Below are 14,017 nucleotides of genomic sequence, written 5' to 3' on the forward strand. Positions count from 1 at the left end.
AGCATTTTCCTTGTAAATGAGTCCCCTAAGCATTTTCACTTTTTTTTTCCTCAAAAGAAAGACTGTGCTTCTTAAACTTCATATGCAACTGACAGTATTTTTTCTTGAAATATGAAAAGAAGGAAATAAATATCATTCTAAGATCACTGTGAACTGGTGAAAATATTTTTGCCAGCACAGACATAACTATTCAGGGAAAGCTTTAGCATGTGTCACAGGTAGGAGTAATTTAAATATTATGGTGCTCCGCTTTATAAACTGATGGTTCTAAAACAGCTCAAATACTGCCTGTGGTTTTGCGTAACCCATCTCAGGAGGGAAACAGTAGAATCAGAATAGATCTACCCTAAATTGGAGGTCAAAATAATCATACACTCATTCAGCTTGAACATTAAGTCTTGAGCACAAGTAAGGCTGATTTATGCAGTTCTAGGAAGGATCATGAAGAATCACCTAAAAATAGGGCTCACCTGAGTCTTACTGCAAAGATTGTTTGTGTAGCCACAAGAACAGCTAGAATTGTTCTAGTCAGCTTGAAAGTATGAGCAGACACACTCTAGCTATGATAAAAATAAAGTCAGATAAAGACCAGCTGTGTTGTCGATGCCGGCTGCTATGGCAGATACTGGATCAGCTATTCTACTTTTTATGATCACAGTGATCTAAACAATGAGTTGGTTTGCAGAGTGGTTGAAATAATAGATCCATGCTCTAATCATTAATTAGTTGCGCAGTGTCACTTCTAGATGAGAATTTCCTTACCATGTAGAAGGGCAATGAATTAAGACATTTTCAAATTAGGAAAGATGACAACAATTAGGAAATTAATTAAATTTTAAAAAATAGATTATATGACAAGGATGTGAAATACAGAAAAGGAGAGAGGAGGCATACACATGATTTCTTTCTAATGTCTATAAAGAGATCAGAAGAAAAATAAAATGTGTTTTAAGGGAACAGTAAATATCAAATGTCCACACAAAATATTTCCTGTGCAAATCACACCAGCCTTCTGCTCCCTTTGGCTCATATTGATGACAATAACATGAAGCGAAGTTCAAGAACCAGTTTTAGTCTAAGAGCCTCTTTTAAAAGGACAATCTACTTCATTTTTAATGAAGGACATGAGATAGCAATCAACAGAAGAACCATAAAAAAGAAATAGTACTGTATTTTCTCTGACATTTAACACAAAAAGTCTGTGAGGTTTCATATTCTGTTTGGTACCAGGTCACAAACGACATCAAGAAGAGAACTGAATAACAAATTTTTGTGCAATTAACTTTTGGGAAAGAACAATTTAGGTAGGGAAAGAAGTAATTTTATCCGAATTAAGACAGAAGACTCAAAAAAGACTGTAAAATATTTTATATATGAAATGAAGGAAGAATTAAATGTTTAAGACTAACTGCTAGTGATAAATTGATAAATGAGACAAAAGTCCCAAAACCTTTATGACATGCAAATTCACACACTTTTGAAATTGTCACTCTAGTTTCTAGATAGAGGAACAGTCAGTTCAAAAGCTGACTGATAGGATCATATTAGGTATCATCAGGAGGATTCAGAATTAAGAAATTAATGTCTTAGTTCAGTGAGCGCCACGTAAGTTTTCCAGTTATCATAGGTAACAAATATTAACAAACAAACAAACCACACAACCTCCCCAAAAAAATTCCACCTAAATTTTTCTGAATTTAAGAAATTGCAGTTTCTGAATTAAGCAGTTACATTTTACAAGTGAAAAGGCAATAAAACATGAGAATAAGTTTGATTAATTGAAAACTTTTAAGGAAACACTTTCTATTTCTAGCTACACTTGTCATGCCCCCAACTGAATTTAAGATCCTTTGTAACTTGAGTAAACATAACCTAAGTTCTGTGCTGAAATTTCCCTGAGCAGTATTGGTTTGCAAAAGTTACTAATTTTTATCTACAGCCTTATTTAAGTGCAATATCAACATATATTCATATACTTCTGTCTCAGACAGAAAGAACAAATTGTACATCTCAAAACAGGAATTGAAAGACATCTGAGTATGGATCAACTACTACAGAAAAAAATGTGGCTACATTTTAAAACTACGTATTTAAAAAGAAATGCAGAATTTGCTTTACAAATTTCACCACTAAAATCTTTGTGTATTCACGATTATAAAGTCAAAAATACAAAATGAAAATGTGATGATTTGCCAAAATCCCATTACCTGTGTGACAGCAGCACCCTGAAGGCCATCGGATTCAATCCCAAGTAACCTGGAAGCAAGCTTGACCAATCCCAGTTCCATTCATTAATGGCTGGCTGTTGATACATGGAAAGAAGCTAGTTAGTTATTAATCAGCATTAATATGATCATTACATTAAAGCTCCAGCTGTGATGTACTAACCAAAGAGGGGGGTCTAGAATAAGGACTTAGATGATATCAATCATGTCCACAGAAGAAGGTTTTTATTCCAATATAATGGCAATTAATTAATTAGGGACATAGCCACTGTTTATAAAAAAATAAATAAGGTTTTTTAACCATTATTATTCCAACTGTTGATGGCATTCTGATCAACGACTTTGTCTGCGAGCTTTACTCTTTGTCCAAAAAGCTAAATAGTTGGTATTTCATCTTAGTATAGTGAAATATAGTTGGTATACATCTTTCTGTGTAACAAAAATTTGCATTTTCTGCTGTCAGCAAAAAGTTATGTCATGAAAAATTTCGTATACCCGGAATTCAAGAAGTAACCTGTATCATAATTAGAGTGATTTAATGCTGTATTATAAACAGCATTAAATCTAGAAAATATGAACAAGTGTAACTCTATATTGCTTCTTTAATAAACAAAAGCAATCTACATCATCAGTGGGCAGAGAAGAGACCATACACAACATTTTTATTTTTAAAAAACAGTAAATCCTGTTGCATAATATTCCTTATCATTGTCAGCAATGGTCAAGTAGTGACTATAATCTTCTTGGGAGGAAATAAGTTCAAGGTTATTGCTGTAACACTGAAAAAGCACTGAGTAGTAAAAAAAAAGTTTAAGGAAGTCAAAACAATAAAAATAAACCTAAAAAAATAGTAAAGTATAACTTGGAGTGCATCTTTTTCTTCTTACAGACAGCACTTGGTTCCTCTGGGAGAGCAGAATCTCTGCTAGAATCTCCGCAATCCCTCCTATTCCTTCCATCTATATTTCATCACTTTCCTTCTCCTTATTTAATTTACTCCCTATTCCCCATCTTTGCCATGCATGTTAAAGTAAAGTAGAAAAACAAAGGTGAAATACAGAGTATGAAGGGGAAATAAGAGTAACAAGAAAAAATAAAATACTGAGAAAGCAGAAAGCGAATGAATAAGAAAAGGTTCCTTGTCAGTGCTCTGGCATCTTCTACAGGCACTGGCAATAATTTTCATTGGAAACCAGACACTTAGCTATACTGATCACTGTTTTATAAATGGACAGTCCCACACCACTAAGTAAATGAACAATTTAATGGTAAAGGGAACTGAACTATTTAATAACATCATTAAGCTTGGAAATAGAACCAGAGGAGAAAATTATAAAATGATTGAGGTTTGAAGGGTTTTGAAACCTCACCATTTTCCAACTCCTTGCCATGGGCAAGGCACATCTTTCACTAGGCCAGGTTTCTCAGAACTCTGCCCAGCCTAGCCTGGAACGCTTTAAACAGATGGGGCAACCACAGCTTCTCTAGGCAACCTGTTCCACTGCCTCACCACCCTCACAGGAAATAATTTCTTTCTTTCTAATACCTAATCTAAAGTTACTCTCTGTCAATCTGAATCCATTCCCCTTTGTCCCCTTTACATGCTCATGTAAAATGTTCACTTTTCTTGTAAGCTTCTTTCAAGTACTGCAAGGCTGCAATTACCACACCGAAGCCATCTTTTTTCCAGGCCAAACAATTGCAATTCTCTTGGCCTTTGTTCACAGGAGAAGTGCTCTATCCCTCTAGTGATTTTGCTGCTCCTCCTCTGGACTGGCTCCAACAGCTGCATGTCCTTCCTGTGCTGGGGACCCCAGAGCTGAATGCAGCACTGCAGATGAGGTCTCATCAGAATGGAGTAGAGGAACAGAATCAACTCCCTTGACCTGCTGGTCATGCTCCTTTTGATGCAGCCCATCAAACAGCTGGCTTTCTGGGCTGAATATGAGGGAGAACTTCCTTACTGCCTGGCTGACTGAGCACTGGAATAGACTCCTCAGGGAGACTGTTGAGTCTCCCTCACTGGAGATACCCAAGAATCATCTGGACACAATTCTTTGCCCATGTGCTCTAGGATGACCCTGCTTGAGCAGGGAGGTTGGACCAGAAGACCCACTCTGGTCCCTTCCAATCTCACCCATTCTGTGGTTCTGTGATTCTTGATTAGAAGGCCCCTTTCAACTCAAGCTTTCCTATGATTCTATTGACTCAAAGATTCTATAAAGCATGCTTCTCTGGAGTGACGAGCCTTGAGCAGCCTTGTGGAATTGGTATTTGTCTCCTTTTTCTGGATATTAACACTTTTACTGCAACATGACAATGATTAACCATTCATTAAACAAGTAAGAAAAACAAGTATATTTTACAGCAATATAGCTGATGAAATAGACCAAAATAGTCAAAACTGGAGAGATTTCACTGTGTATAAGGAGGGCTGCGCTGAAAAAGCATGCATTTCCACACAAATCTGTAAAGTGAATTTCGTGTCACTGCAATACATCTTTTCAAATATTTGAACTGAATACTGACATCAAAAAATCTGATGACATATTAAGAATGTATGAGAAACAATGGCATAAAATTTTCAAGTATAGAAGTGGTATCAGAAACTATCTAGCATTTTGCGTAATGAATTGGTCATGGAGTGCTCCAGCAGAGATTTAGGCAACTAGATCTCTTGTCTTTAACTGTTCCAACAGTTCCAACTAAATTCTAACAAGAAAATTGTAATCCTTTACATATTATAAGCATGACTTAAAGAAAAACAGAAATTTATGCCTTTTGTGTGTGTGTGTGTGTGTGTGTGTGTGTGTGTGTGTGTGTGTGTGTGTGTGTGTGTGTGTGTGTGTTTTAACCCACTTAATCTCACTGTTCTGTAAAATCTCTGTATTTCTAAAGCATTCTGTACTTGGCTGTTCAACATATCTGTGAAAACCCCACGAGGAAGATTATAAATGTGAACTTACAGTTCTGATACAATTTTTCAAAGGACTAAGACTAACTCTATGTATTATTGCACAGATGTAATAAAAGTCATTGCTATTATGGGCTTTCCCTCCATGTACTGAACACAGAAAGTGTAAGAAAATGCAAATTGCTCTTGCATGCAACAATTCCGATCAAGGATAAAGCCAGTAATGGCTTTTTGAACATTGTGATATTGTAGAGGGTACCCTCATTACACTCCCAAGAATTAATATTCCTTTCTGTTTCATTAAATATGAACACACATAAATAAGTCCATTTTCATACATTCGGTCTTTGTCATTATCACGATCATAATAATACCAAAAAGTAAAATTACACTATAACCAAGGTTTCAGATTTTCACAAACCTGATTGAATACTTTTGCATAAGATTGTCTGTACACTTGGAAAGGGTTGAAGACAGGCTGCTCTTCTCTGCCCTTCAGCGTCAAAGGCAGACATTGACTCGAGGTAGCACCATCTTCAGAAGAATTCTCACAAGACAGCTGCTCTTTCAAATATTCCTTTTGGAAGAAAAAGCAACCACAGAATAGTACAGGCCATCTAGCTTTCTGTGTGAAATTTGCATACATTTCAAGCATAAGTTTGAAAGATAGAAGTCCCTTTTAATACAATGGGGAATTAAAAATCCCTTAAAAAATATAAACCATTTTAAGAATATCATCATTTTACAATGAACAAGACATAACTTCAGAAAACATGCACCCAGCTTGAGCAAAACAGAGCAATCTAACCTACTGCTTTGAAATTCTTGTCAAATTATGTGCGTAAATTCTCATTTTATATATATATGCTAGGTATATGTAGAAATAAACAACAAATGTTTTTCATGGCTTTTGAATTAAACTTTTTGGAAAACAGTCAACCATTACTATATGACTATAAATCAATTCTTTGATTAACATGTTGTAACCATGTTATTTAAACACAGGAAATAAATATTCTCCCACTCCTGAAAGCAATTTTTAGCTGCTCAAACGTTCAAAGCCTAGAAGCAGTATGATTTGCATTGCAATTTTAGAAACTATACTGTAACAGATGCATTATTATTTGGACACATCTTTTCTGTTTTCACTTCTTCGACTACTATGTAAATAAATCATCATTGCAGGCCAATAAAGTGTTTTGATTAAATAGAACCATTTTATGAAGAACTAGATAATAAAACATTTACACATCCATTTGCTGGAATAACTACTGTGATTAAACAGTTTATTGTTATTAAAACGATATCCATTACATGGAGCAAGTACACAAGGTGAGTCATTAGGATGGATGGATGCAAATGCTCCTCTTATTTGCAGTACTACTGAGGTAGAATAACAGGCAAACTACCTGCCAAGGCATCCTTTGCCTCTCAGTAGGTCTTTCTAAAAGAAGAATTTAATCATCTGTTTAAACTTACCCAATTATGGCCTGACCTGAAAGGCACAAATTCAGTTTCAGGCCACACAGACTAGCTGTTTCTCTCTTGTGTTGGCACTAGCATATGTTATGAAAGCCAAGGAAAAAAATAAGGTTTCATCCAGATAAACAAGCCACATGATGTCAAGTACTAGTACAAAGGGGGGGCCTATGAGTGGAAAAGCACAAGGGCAAGAGAAAGAGGACTGTCTCTCTGCTGGTTGCAATCAAATGTCATGTCCGACCAAGAGAATCACAAAATTGTCTTAGTGTATGCAAAAAACCCCAACTAATCACGAGGAGAAAAAAATTGAGCGTTTTTCTGCTTAAAATAATATCACAAAGCAACTGTGAAAACATACCCTCTTTTAGCTATTTTTACTCAGCTTTTCAAAAATATCTGGATTTTTATTTCCCCATTAATTTATTCATTCACTACTTTATGCCATAACAAAGATTTCAGAGACACAGTGAAGAAGGTTATTTAAAAGCTATTTCTGTACATCTACCAACTTTTCATAAATGTACTGCCTTCCATGTACACATTTTTACAAAATCTGTAGACTTAAGCAACCCAGCCCTCTGGATGTAACAGAGCCAGCAGAATTAGATTGTGTTTCTTTTTCAGAAGCAATACTGGAAATGGCTGTCCATGTGTTGCCAGATGAAGAACTATTTGCTCAGCTTGTGGGAAAACACAATCTTATTTTGCAAAACCAGTAGTCTACAGAACGGCACAACACGTATTCTGTAGGATCATGTTAAACATTAACAAAATAATGAACCAGTCTGGGTAGGCCATCTCAGCTCCCTTTTTGGAAAGCAACACCAGTTCACTGAACGGGTAACTTTGGGGTCTGGGACCACCAGAGGGACCCCTGGGACAGACGAACGCATATGCAAAGTGGTGAGGGCATGTTATGGGTCTCCAGGAAATTATTATTATATGTATGGTTCGTTCTGGGAAAAATCAATTAATATCTATGTAAAATACAGTATATAAAGCAAGAGCTTTTCTGTACTTGACATGCACAATTCTGGTGGAGATATCCCTGCAGCATCTGGCCCTGTAAGAAAGAATGCCTGCTTGGTGTTAGGAGGGAGATTTTGACCAATTTTGCTAACACCTGCTTGCCAGGGTTTGAAAAATTCAAGTGGTATACAACAGACCTCAGTAAAGGTATTTTTCTGTCTTTAATAAAATACTGTAGATTTGCTTTTGATGAAGAGACTTATTTAACAATGGTAAATATATTACATTAAGATGCCCTTCAGTACAGTAAGTATCATAGGCTCTGAAAGGGTCATGTTTAAAAATGTGAAAATATGAAAACACATCTGTAAACATGTGAACTATATCCTCAGTACACTGACTGGACATCAAACCAAGTAAAAAAAATATTATTGAGCCTGACAGCCCAGAAAAATTCTCTCTTTGGTTGTCATTACTAAAAGAATATTTTAAAAATTATTATTATTTTTGGCAAACACATGAAGGGCTGCAAGCTGTTCTGAGTACCACAATAACTGTTTAAAATTTTTATAAAATAATATCTCTATTTTCAAATCCAGCTTCCAAGAATTCATATCCCTTTTCATCTGCTTTTCTAAGGACTATTACTAAAACCAACAATTTTCCATCTCATCATTTTGTTTTACGCATAATTACCAAGCAATGTAGCACAGAGATCTCTAAACTTATTTTAAGAATACAATTCCAAGGAGTCTTTAAACAAAAGAATGGACCTTTGAATACACAATCAAATCTATTTCTTGGTAAGCAGGCACATAAAACATAATTTAGGTTTTGAAAAATAATATTGAAAAGTCAATAATCATCACACCATGCTAAGCACTAAAATGTTTTGTAATGGTTTCAAAGGCATTTGAAAGTAATACAGTTAAATCCTTCTCAAACTCAAGGTGGTCATGATCTCTCTTCTTTTTCTTCTTTTTTAAAACAATACAGTTTTTTCCACTGAGAAATGTTCTATTTTTAAAAAGGGTCTTACTAGCTGCAGAAATTCAAGGAGAGACACCTGGGACGTGGAAAGTCAGGCTGAAGTCCCTTTCCCCCCTAATTCTCTTAGCCTCATACCTCCTATTGGAGCTGCTCCACTTTGTATAAATAACCAAATACTCACAGGAGTCAGATCTTAGATCATGATATCCAAAACCCAGGATGTGAATTTTATTCCTTCAGCTACAGTTTTATTCTATTTTTGACCTAAAAGTTACAGAATGCATTTTTACCACTATTTCTACAAGGCAAAACAACTCCAACAGGGGAAAAGAAGGAGTCCATGCTGATAGCTAATGGTATGGAGGTTTGGGGAATTAGTTCAGATGTCGGAGATGCAGATTCATATTCCCTGTATAAACCAGGAAGTATAAAGATTTGAGCCTGCATATGCTGTCCCCTAGGTAACTGTCCTAACTGCTGGACTATATGCTATTTTCAGTGGTCTTTTCCACACTCCTTTATACCTAAGGGTAATCTTGAATGTGCTCCATGTTTTGTTTATTACAATAATAGTTTTCACTTCACTTCCTAAACCAGTTAATGGTTCAGGAAATGGAAACTTGAAAAGATTCTGTACTGTACTAATGCAAGGTTGCCATCTCTGCACATATGCTTACATTGCTTCTGATGCTTCCAAACACAGATTCATAAAGGTTGTTTTTAAGCCTGTACTTAGGAACTAAACAGTTGGATCCTATTTTCAGAAGCACAGTGTGAGTACTAAGGTGCTCTCTATGGCCTCCCTACAGACATAGCTCTCTAAGTCAGGGTTTTCTGCTACCAGGTTTTTCAGAAGAAAAATCCTGGCCTCTGACTATATTTGCATTATTTTGTATTTTATTATAAACACTTCTGTACACTTGCAAGGGTCTTAAGCACCTGCTAATGCATTCAAGGAATTTAGTAATTAAAACTAAACCAGAACTTTCTAAATTAAGTTGTGTTACTGTACAATTTAAACAAACCTATGTTTATTTCAGTGAATAAAATCAGAATGCTTTTGGTAACTTGGGGCAATTTAGAACAGCCTTAGAAATAATAGAATTATTCTTTTATATTGCCAAAATTCCATATACAGCAAATAAATCTAAATTTCTGTCTTGTAATTTTAAAAGCACTTTGGCTGAACAGAATTGTCTAAATTGAGTAAGATTTCATTTACTTCCTCAGTACTGCCATAGGGGCTGCTTGTTTGCTTAAATCAAGATAGTTAATTAACCAAGTGTAATTTTACCTTTGCAACAGTCAATTCTTCAACAGCCTTCGCTAATTTTTAATTTTTTTTTTTACTGTGCTCAGATATCTAAAACGAATCTATGGTCTACAACATGAAACTGAAGAAAGTTTATGAGCCATACTACTGTCCAAATACCTAAATAAAATCTACAGTTTTTCCTATAATGTAGTATTTTCTGTAGAAATGCACAAAAGCCTAAACTGAAAGGATTCTATTAAAACCCAATATAGAATTCTATATTTTAATAACAATTATCACCTCCTTGACTAACCCTTAGCTGCCAGCAGATGTTGCCCCAGGCCAGTACACACCTAATTGGTCTGAGGAAAGGCCCTTTCCCTACCTCATTGAGCCGGATGATGTGATAAATTTGCCTCAGGTACTCACTGCCACCTGGTTTGTGGCAGATATCCAGGACCATCATGTTTATATTATGCTCAGAGAATCCAAGTGCAATACCTCCTTCCTCTAATGTTGCACCTTTAACTGTGACTGAGGCACTAGAAGATAGAAAAGATACAGTCCTAAGTTAAATAATAAAGAACACAGTATTAATATCAACTCAGCTAGAACTACATGCTCAAAAAAACCTGGAAGTACTTAGAAGTATGTTGTTTTACATATATCTCTCACATAATATGTGTTAAATAACAGTATTATACTTATTTTATATCAACTTAATTGGAAAGATGAACACAGAAAACACTCTTTAAGGATGAAGAAGTAGCAAATATTTTCGTTTCCCCTAGAGAAGTATCTTTGGTACTAGAAATGGCATTTACATTCGATGTCTTGTGCATTTTTCTTTGCCTGTCACAGCATATATTAAAGCCTAATTAACATGTCAGAAAGGTAGCCATTACTCTAAGTATAGGTTAGAAGTTTTAAATTGAAGTAGTTTTCTTTCCCCTGCTATGTCGTTAACCATTTAAAAGGTACGCATTTGCCACTTGTTGCATTTTTTGCCCTATACTGTTCCTTGGGGCTTTTTTTGTATTTGTGTGAAACTTCTACCAATGCCAATCTGAAGGTGACATTCCCAAATGCCTCCAAAATTGTGCATTCAAATCTCTGATCATTCTCAGACTCTCTGCATACAACCACAAGTTACAATCTTAGTGCTGCTACTAAAGAAGTCTAAGAAAGTAGTACTAAAATTTTCCTCAAATACTAGAGCAGCAGCATAGGTATTTGACATGCATGTGTCAAGAACTCAAAAGATTAACAAGAATATATTGTCCTTTCTACAGACACTGCTGGATTAATTTAAAACAAAACAAGGAAGCATTATCAATTAATTAAAAAATCAGTATTGTATTCATTAAGAAGTAAAACAAAAAACAAAACATCAAAAAAATCCCAAAAAACTGAAAACAAAACCACTGTGGTTGCAGTTTACTGTTAAAGTGTGCCATGGTTACCAAGTCAGTCCTTCTGAAAGTTGCCATTTGACCTACATGCTCTCTGAAATGCTGCACAACTGCTGGACATTAAAGCAGATAGTGCTTCCACATGCAGTTTCAGAATGTCCTACAGAGCAAATAGTTTCAAAATATAAACTATAATTTTGTTCTTTGCTGAATGTAAGTAAGCGATACCATATTATTATGGTGTACTTTACAGAAAAGCTTCAAAGAAATTGATCTTTAAATTAAAGCACATTTAAGGCTGATATTTGATGCCACATAGAGATACAACCTGAATTTCTTGTCAAAATTCTTAGCAACTAACATTGAAAAAGCTAAGGACTTCTGACAAAGGAATGTATCAGTGCCAGCACCCAAATTGTATTCTTTACTGCCCGTTACTGCGCAGGTGAAGCAGATGATTGGATTCAGGCAGCAATATGATTAATGACTTCCTTTCTGGATTTGGGACTGCCTATCAATCATGTCATTAGCAAGAATGTGCCCTGAGAGAGGCAGACCTCAGCCAAGGAATAACTGCATTCATCTTAATCTGTATATGCACCCAGCCAGCAAGGTCAGGGTCACCATGATGAAAAACAATAATCTTCAATTCGACAAATTACTTTGCAAAGACAGACATTTCTTTTCTTCACAGGATGCGTGTTTTTTAGAATCTAACGTGACTGTTTACAGCTCTGATGCTACCATAAAAGTAAAGGGCACTTTAATGAATAGTAATACTTTCAGGCAGTACCCAAGACAGGCAAAGAACCTTTCCCATTTTCTGAACCTTTCAATGAAGGCTATAATTTTTTAAATACTCTTTAAAATTAAGTTATTATATATTATTAAACTTTTTATGTAAATAGCAATCCTGATAACAATAACATAACACAAAATCAAGCAATAATTTTACTTAAAAAAACCCACTACACTTTGAAAATGGTTTTATGGCCGTGTAGGTGAGTCCCAAATAATTTTTTGAAATTTATTGGGTTTTTTCTTTCCTATGTATCTATTAGAAGTCTATAAACATTTATAAATATGTGTATATATATATATATATATATATATATATATATGCACTTGCATCCAGCTAAATCAGAAAATCATTTGATAATTGAATGGTTCCATAGCACCAATATAGTACAGAGTATATAATTACAATATAGTAATTTCATTCATTAAAATCATAAATCTCCTTTTGAAAGATTGTTTTTAGTTTAGTAATTATATGGCCACTACTTTACCTGACTATTTGAATTTCAGTTCTAATATATTAGTTTTGTAATTTGCATTTATTATAACATTTATCTCTAGATTTCATATCTCGGGTATTTATAAACTGGATCTTTTTTCTCCACAGATATTGACTCATAATATTTGAATGAAAAGTGGGAAAACAACATTCATATTAGATTTCTATTGCAGAAATACAACTGAAGTCAGGAGAGTCAATTTCATAACTGCATCAAATAACTGCTCACTTGGAGAGCAGGCAATGTATTCTTCATTCTCCTAAGCTTAAAATTACCAAGCCTAGTCACAAGCTAGTTCTCTCTTTGCTTGACACTGTAGACATACATAAACATTTTCCCATATTTACTTTCCACAATCTGATACCTAACATGTAACACAGCATTTTTGCGGTAATTTACAAAAGAAAATACAGTTGCATACTAACTTAAAATTCTCAGCTTCTGAAGACGTGTAAATTAACTCAAGTTTTAGTTTTTAGAGGTTATCCACAATATTGTCTTCTTATATTTGCATCTTTAAGAAGTACCTATTCTCTCAGTGACATTAGAAATTGTATTATGAGACCATTATGTTAAGTATCAATTTACAAATTATCATTATGCTTTTTTATTCTACAACTCCGTCAGTCACTGGCATCTGGCTTCAATTTTTTAATCATTGGATTAGATCTTGTAAATTAGAATTTAATGAAAATGCAAAGATAACAAAGGCAAATGTCAATGAGTGTTTGTGTGACACTATTACTGCTTACCACATCTATTACTGCTACCCACATCAACTAACTACTCATAGAAACAGGACACTGCCCCTTAAAACACTGCATGAAAACCTGTTCAGTGGTATCACTGATTCCAGCCTACAAGTACTGTATCCTTTGTTTATAGGGACAAATCCTGACGTGACAACAACATCTGCAACCTTCAAGAATACTCATTGAAAAAACTAGCAATCTTACTTTTCGCAGTTACAATTTAATTCAGTAAGTCATGTTATTCCAATCAATCCAGTATTGCACAGTTGATGAATGGTATTTTTACAGAATGATGCATGACTGCAACATTAAAACAGACTGGACTACAAACACACTGACGTACACAACTTCTTGAAAAATCACTGTAAAGACCTTAATGTCAAATCTGAAGGAAAAATTGGTATTTTCTCAGAAAGGCACAGCAGGATATTATTCTTGTCCTTTTTTGATATACCCTATTTGCCTCAGGGTTTGATATGATTTAGAATAAGGTATGCTTACTTTTTATTCACAGATGAACACTGAAAACTTCTCACAGTTCTTCTTAATTTAATCACCACAGTAAAATTAAATTATAAAGGTATTTAATACCTGTTCACATTTTGAAAGATATAACAATGGCCTTGTCCATATTTTTGGTTCATCAAGATAACATGAAATCTTGTAGTACTATGAACATGCCATTCTGATGAAACAACCATGTTTTAGTGTTTCAGCAAT

At 34.8% G+C, this 14,017-nt stretch overlaps 1 protein-coding gene across 8 annotated transcripts in view; it reads right to left on the reverse strand.

Moving 5' to 3' along the window:
• The window catches only part of KIAA0825 (KIAA0825 ortholog), a 233,766-nt gene that overhangs the window by 105,904 nt on the left and 113,845 nt on the right, over positions 1-14,017 (reverse strand). For 7 of the 8 annotated variants that reach the window (XR_003945874.2, XR_007780379.1, XR_003945873.2 and 4 more), the window contains 3 exons: positions 10,221-10,377; positions 5,561-5,716; positions 2,208-2,302 (listed from right to left, as the gene is read on the reverse strand). Coding sequence is in view for 5 of the 8 variants with exons in the window: in XM_030237303.2 (XP_030093163.2) it covers positions 2,208-2,302; positions 5,561-5,716; positions 10,221-10,377 (408 nt within the window). In the remaining 3 variants the exon portion in view is untranslated. Of the gene's footprint in view, positions 1-2,207; positions 2,303-5,560; positions 5,717-10,220; positions 10,378-14,017 lie in introns of those variants that run through there. The other variant, XM_050986501.1, reaches the window with a different exon arrangement.

This window comes from Serinus canaria, chromosome Z (genome assembly GCF_022539315.1).
Source record: "Serinus canaria isolate serCan28SL12 chromosome Z, serCan2020, whole genome shotgun sequence".
Taxonomy (NCBI): Eukaryota; Metazoa; Chordata; class Aves; order Passeriformes; family Fringillidae; genus Serinus; species Serinus canaria.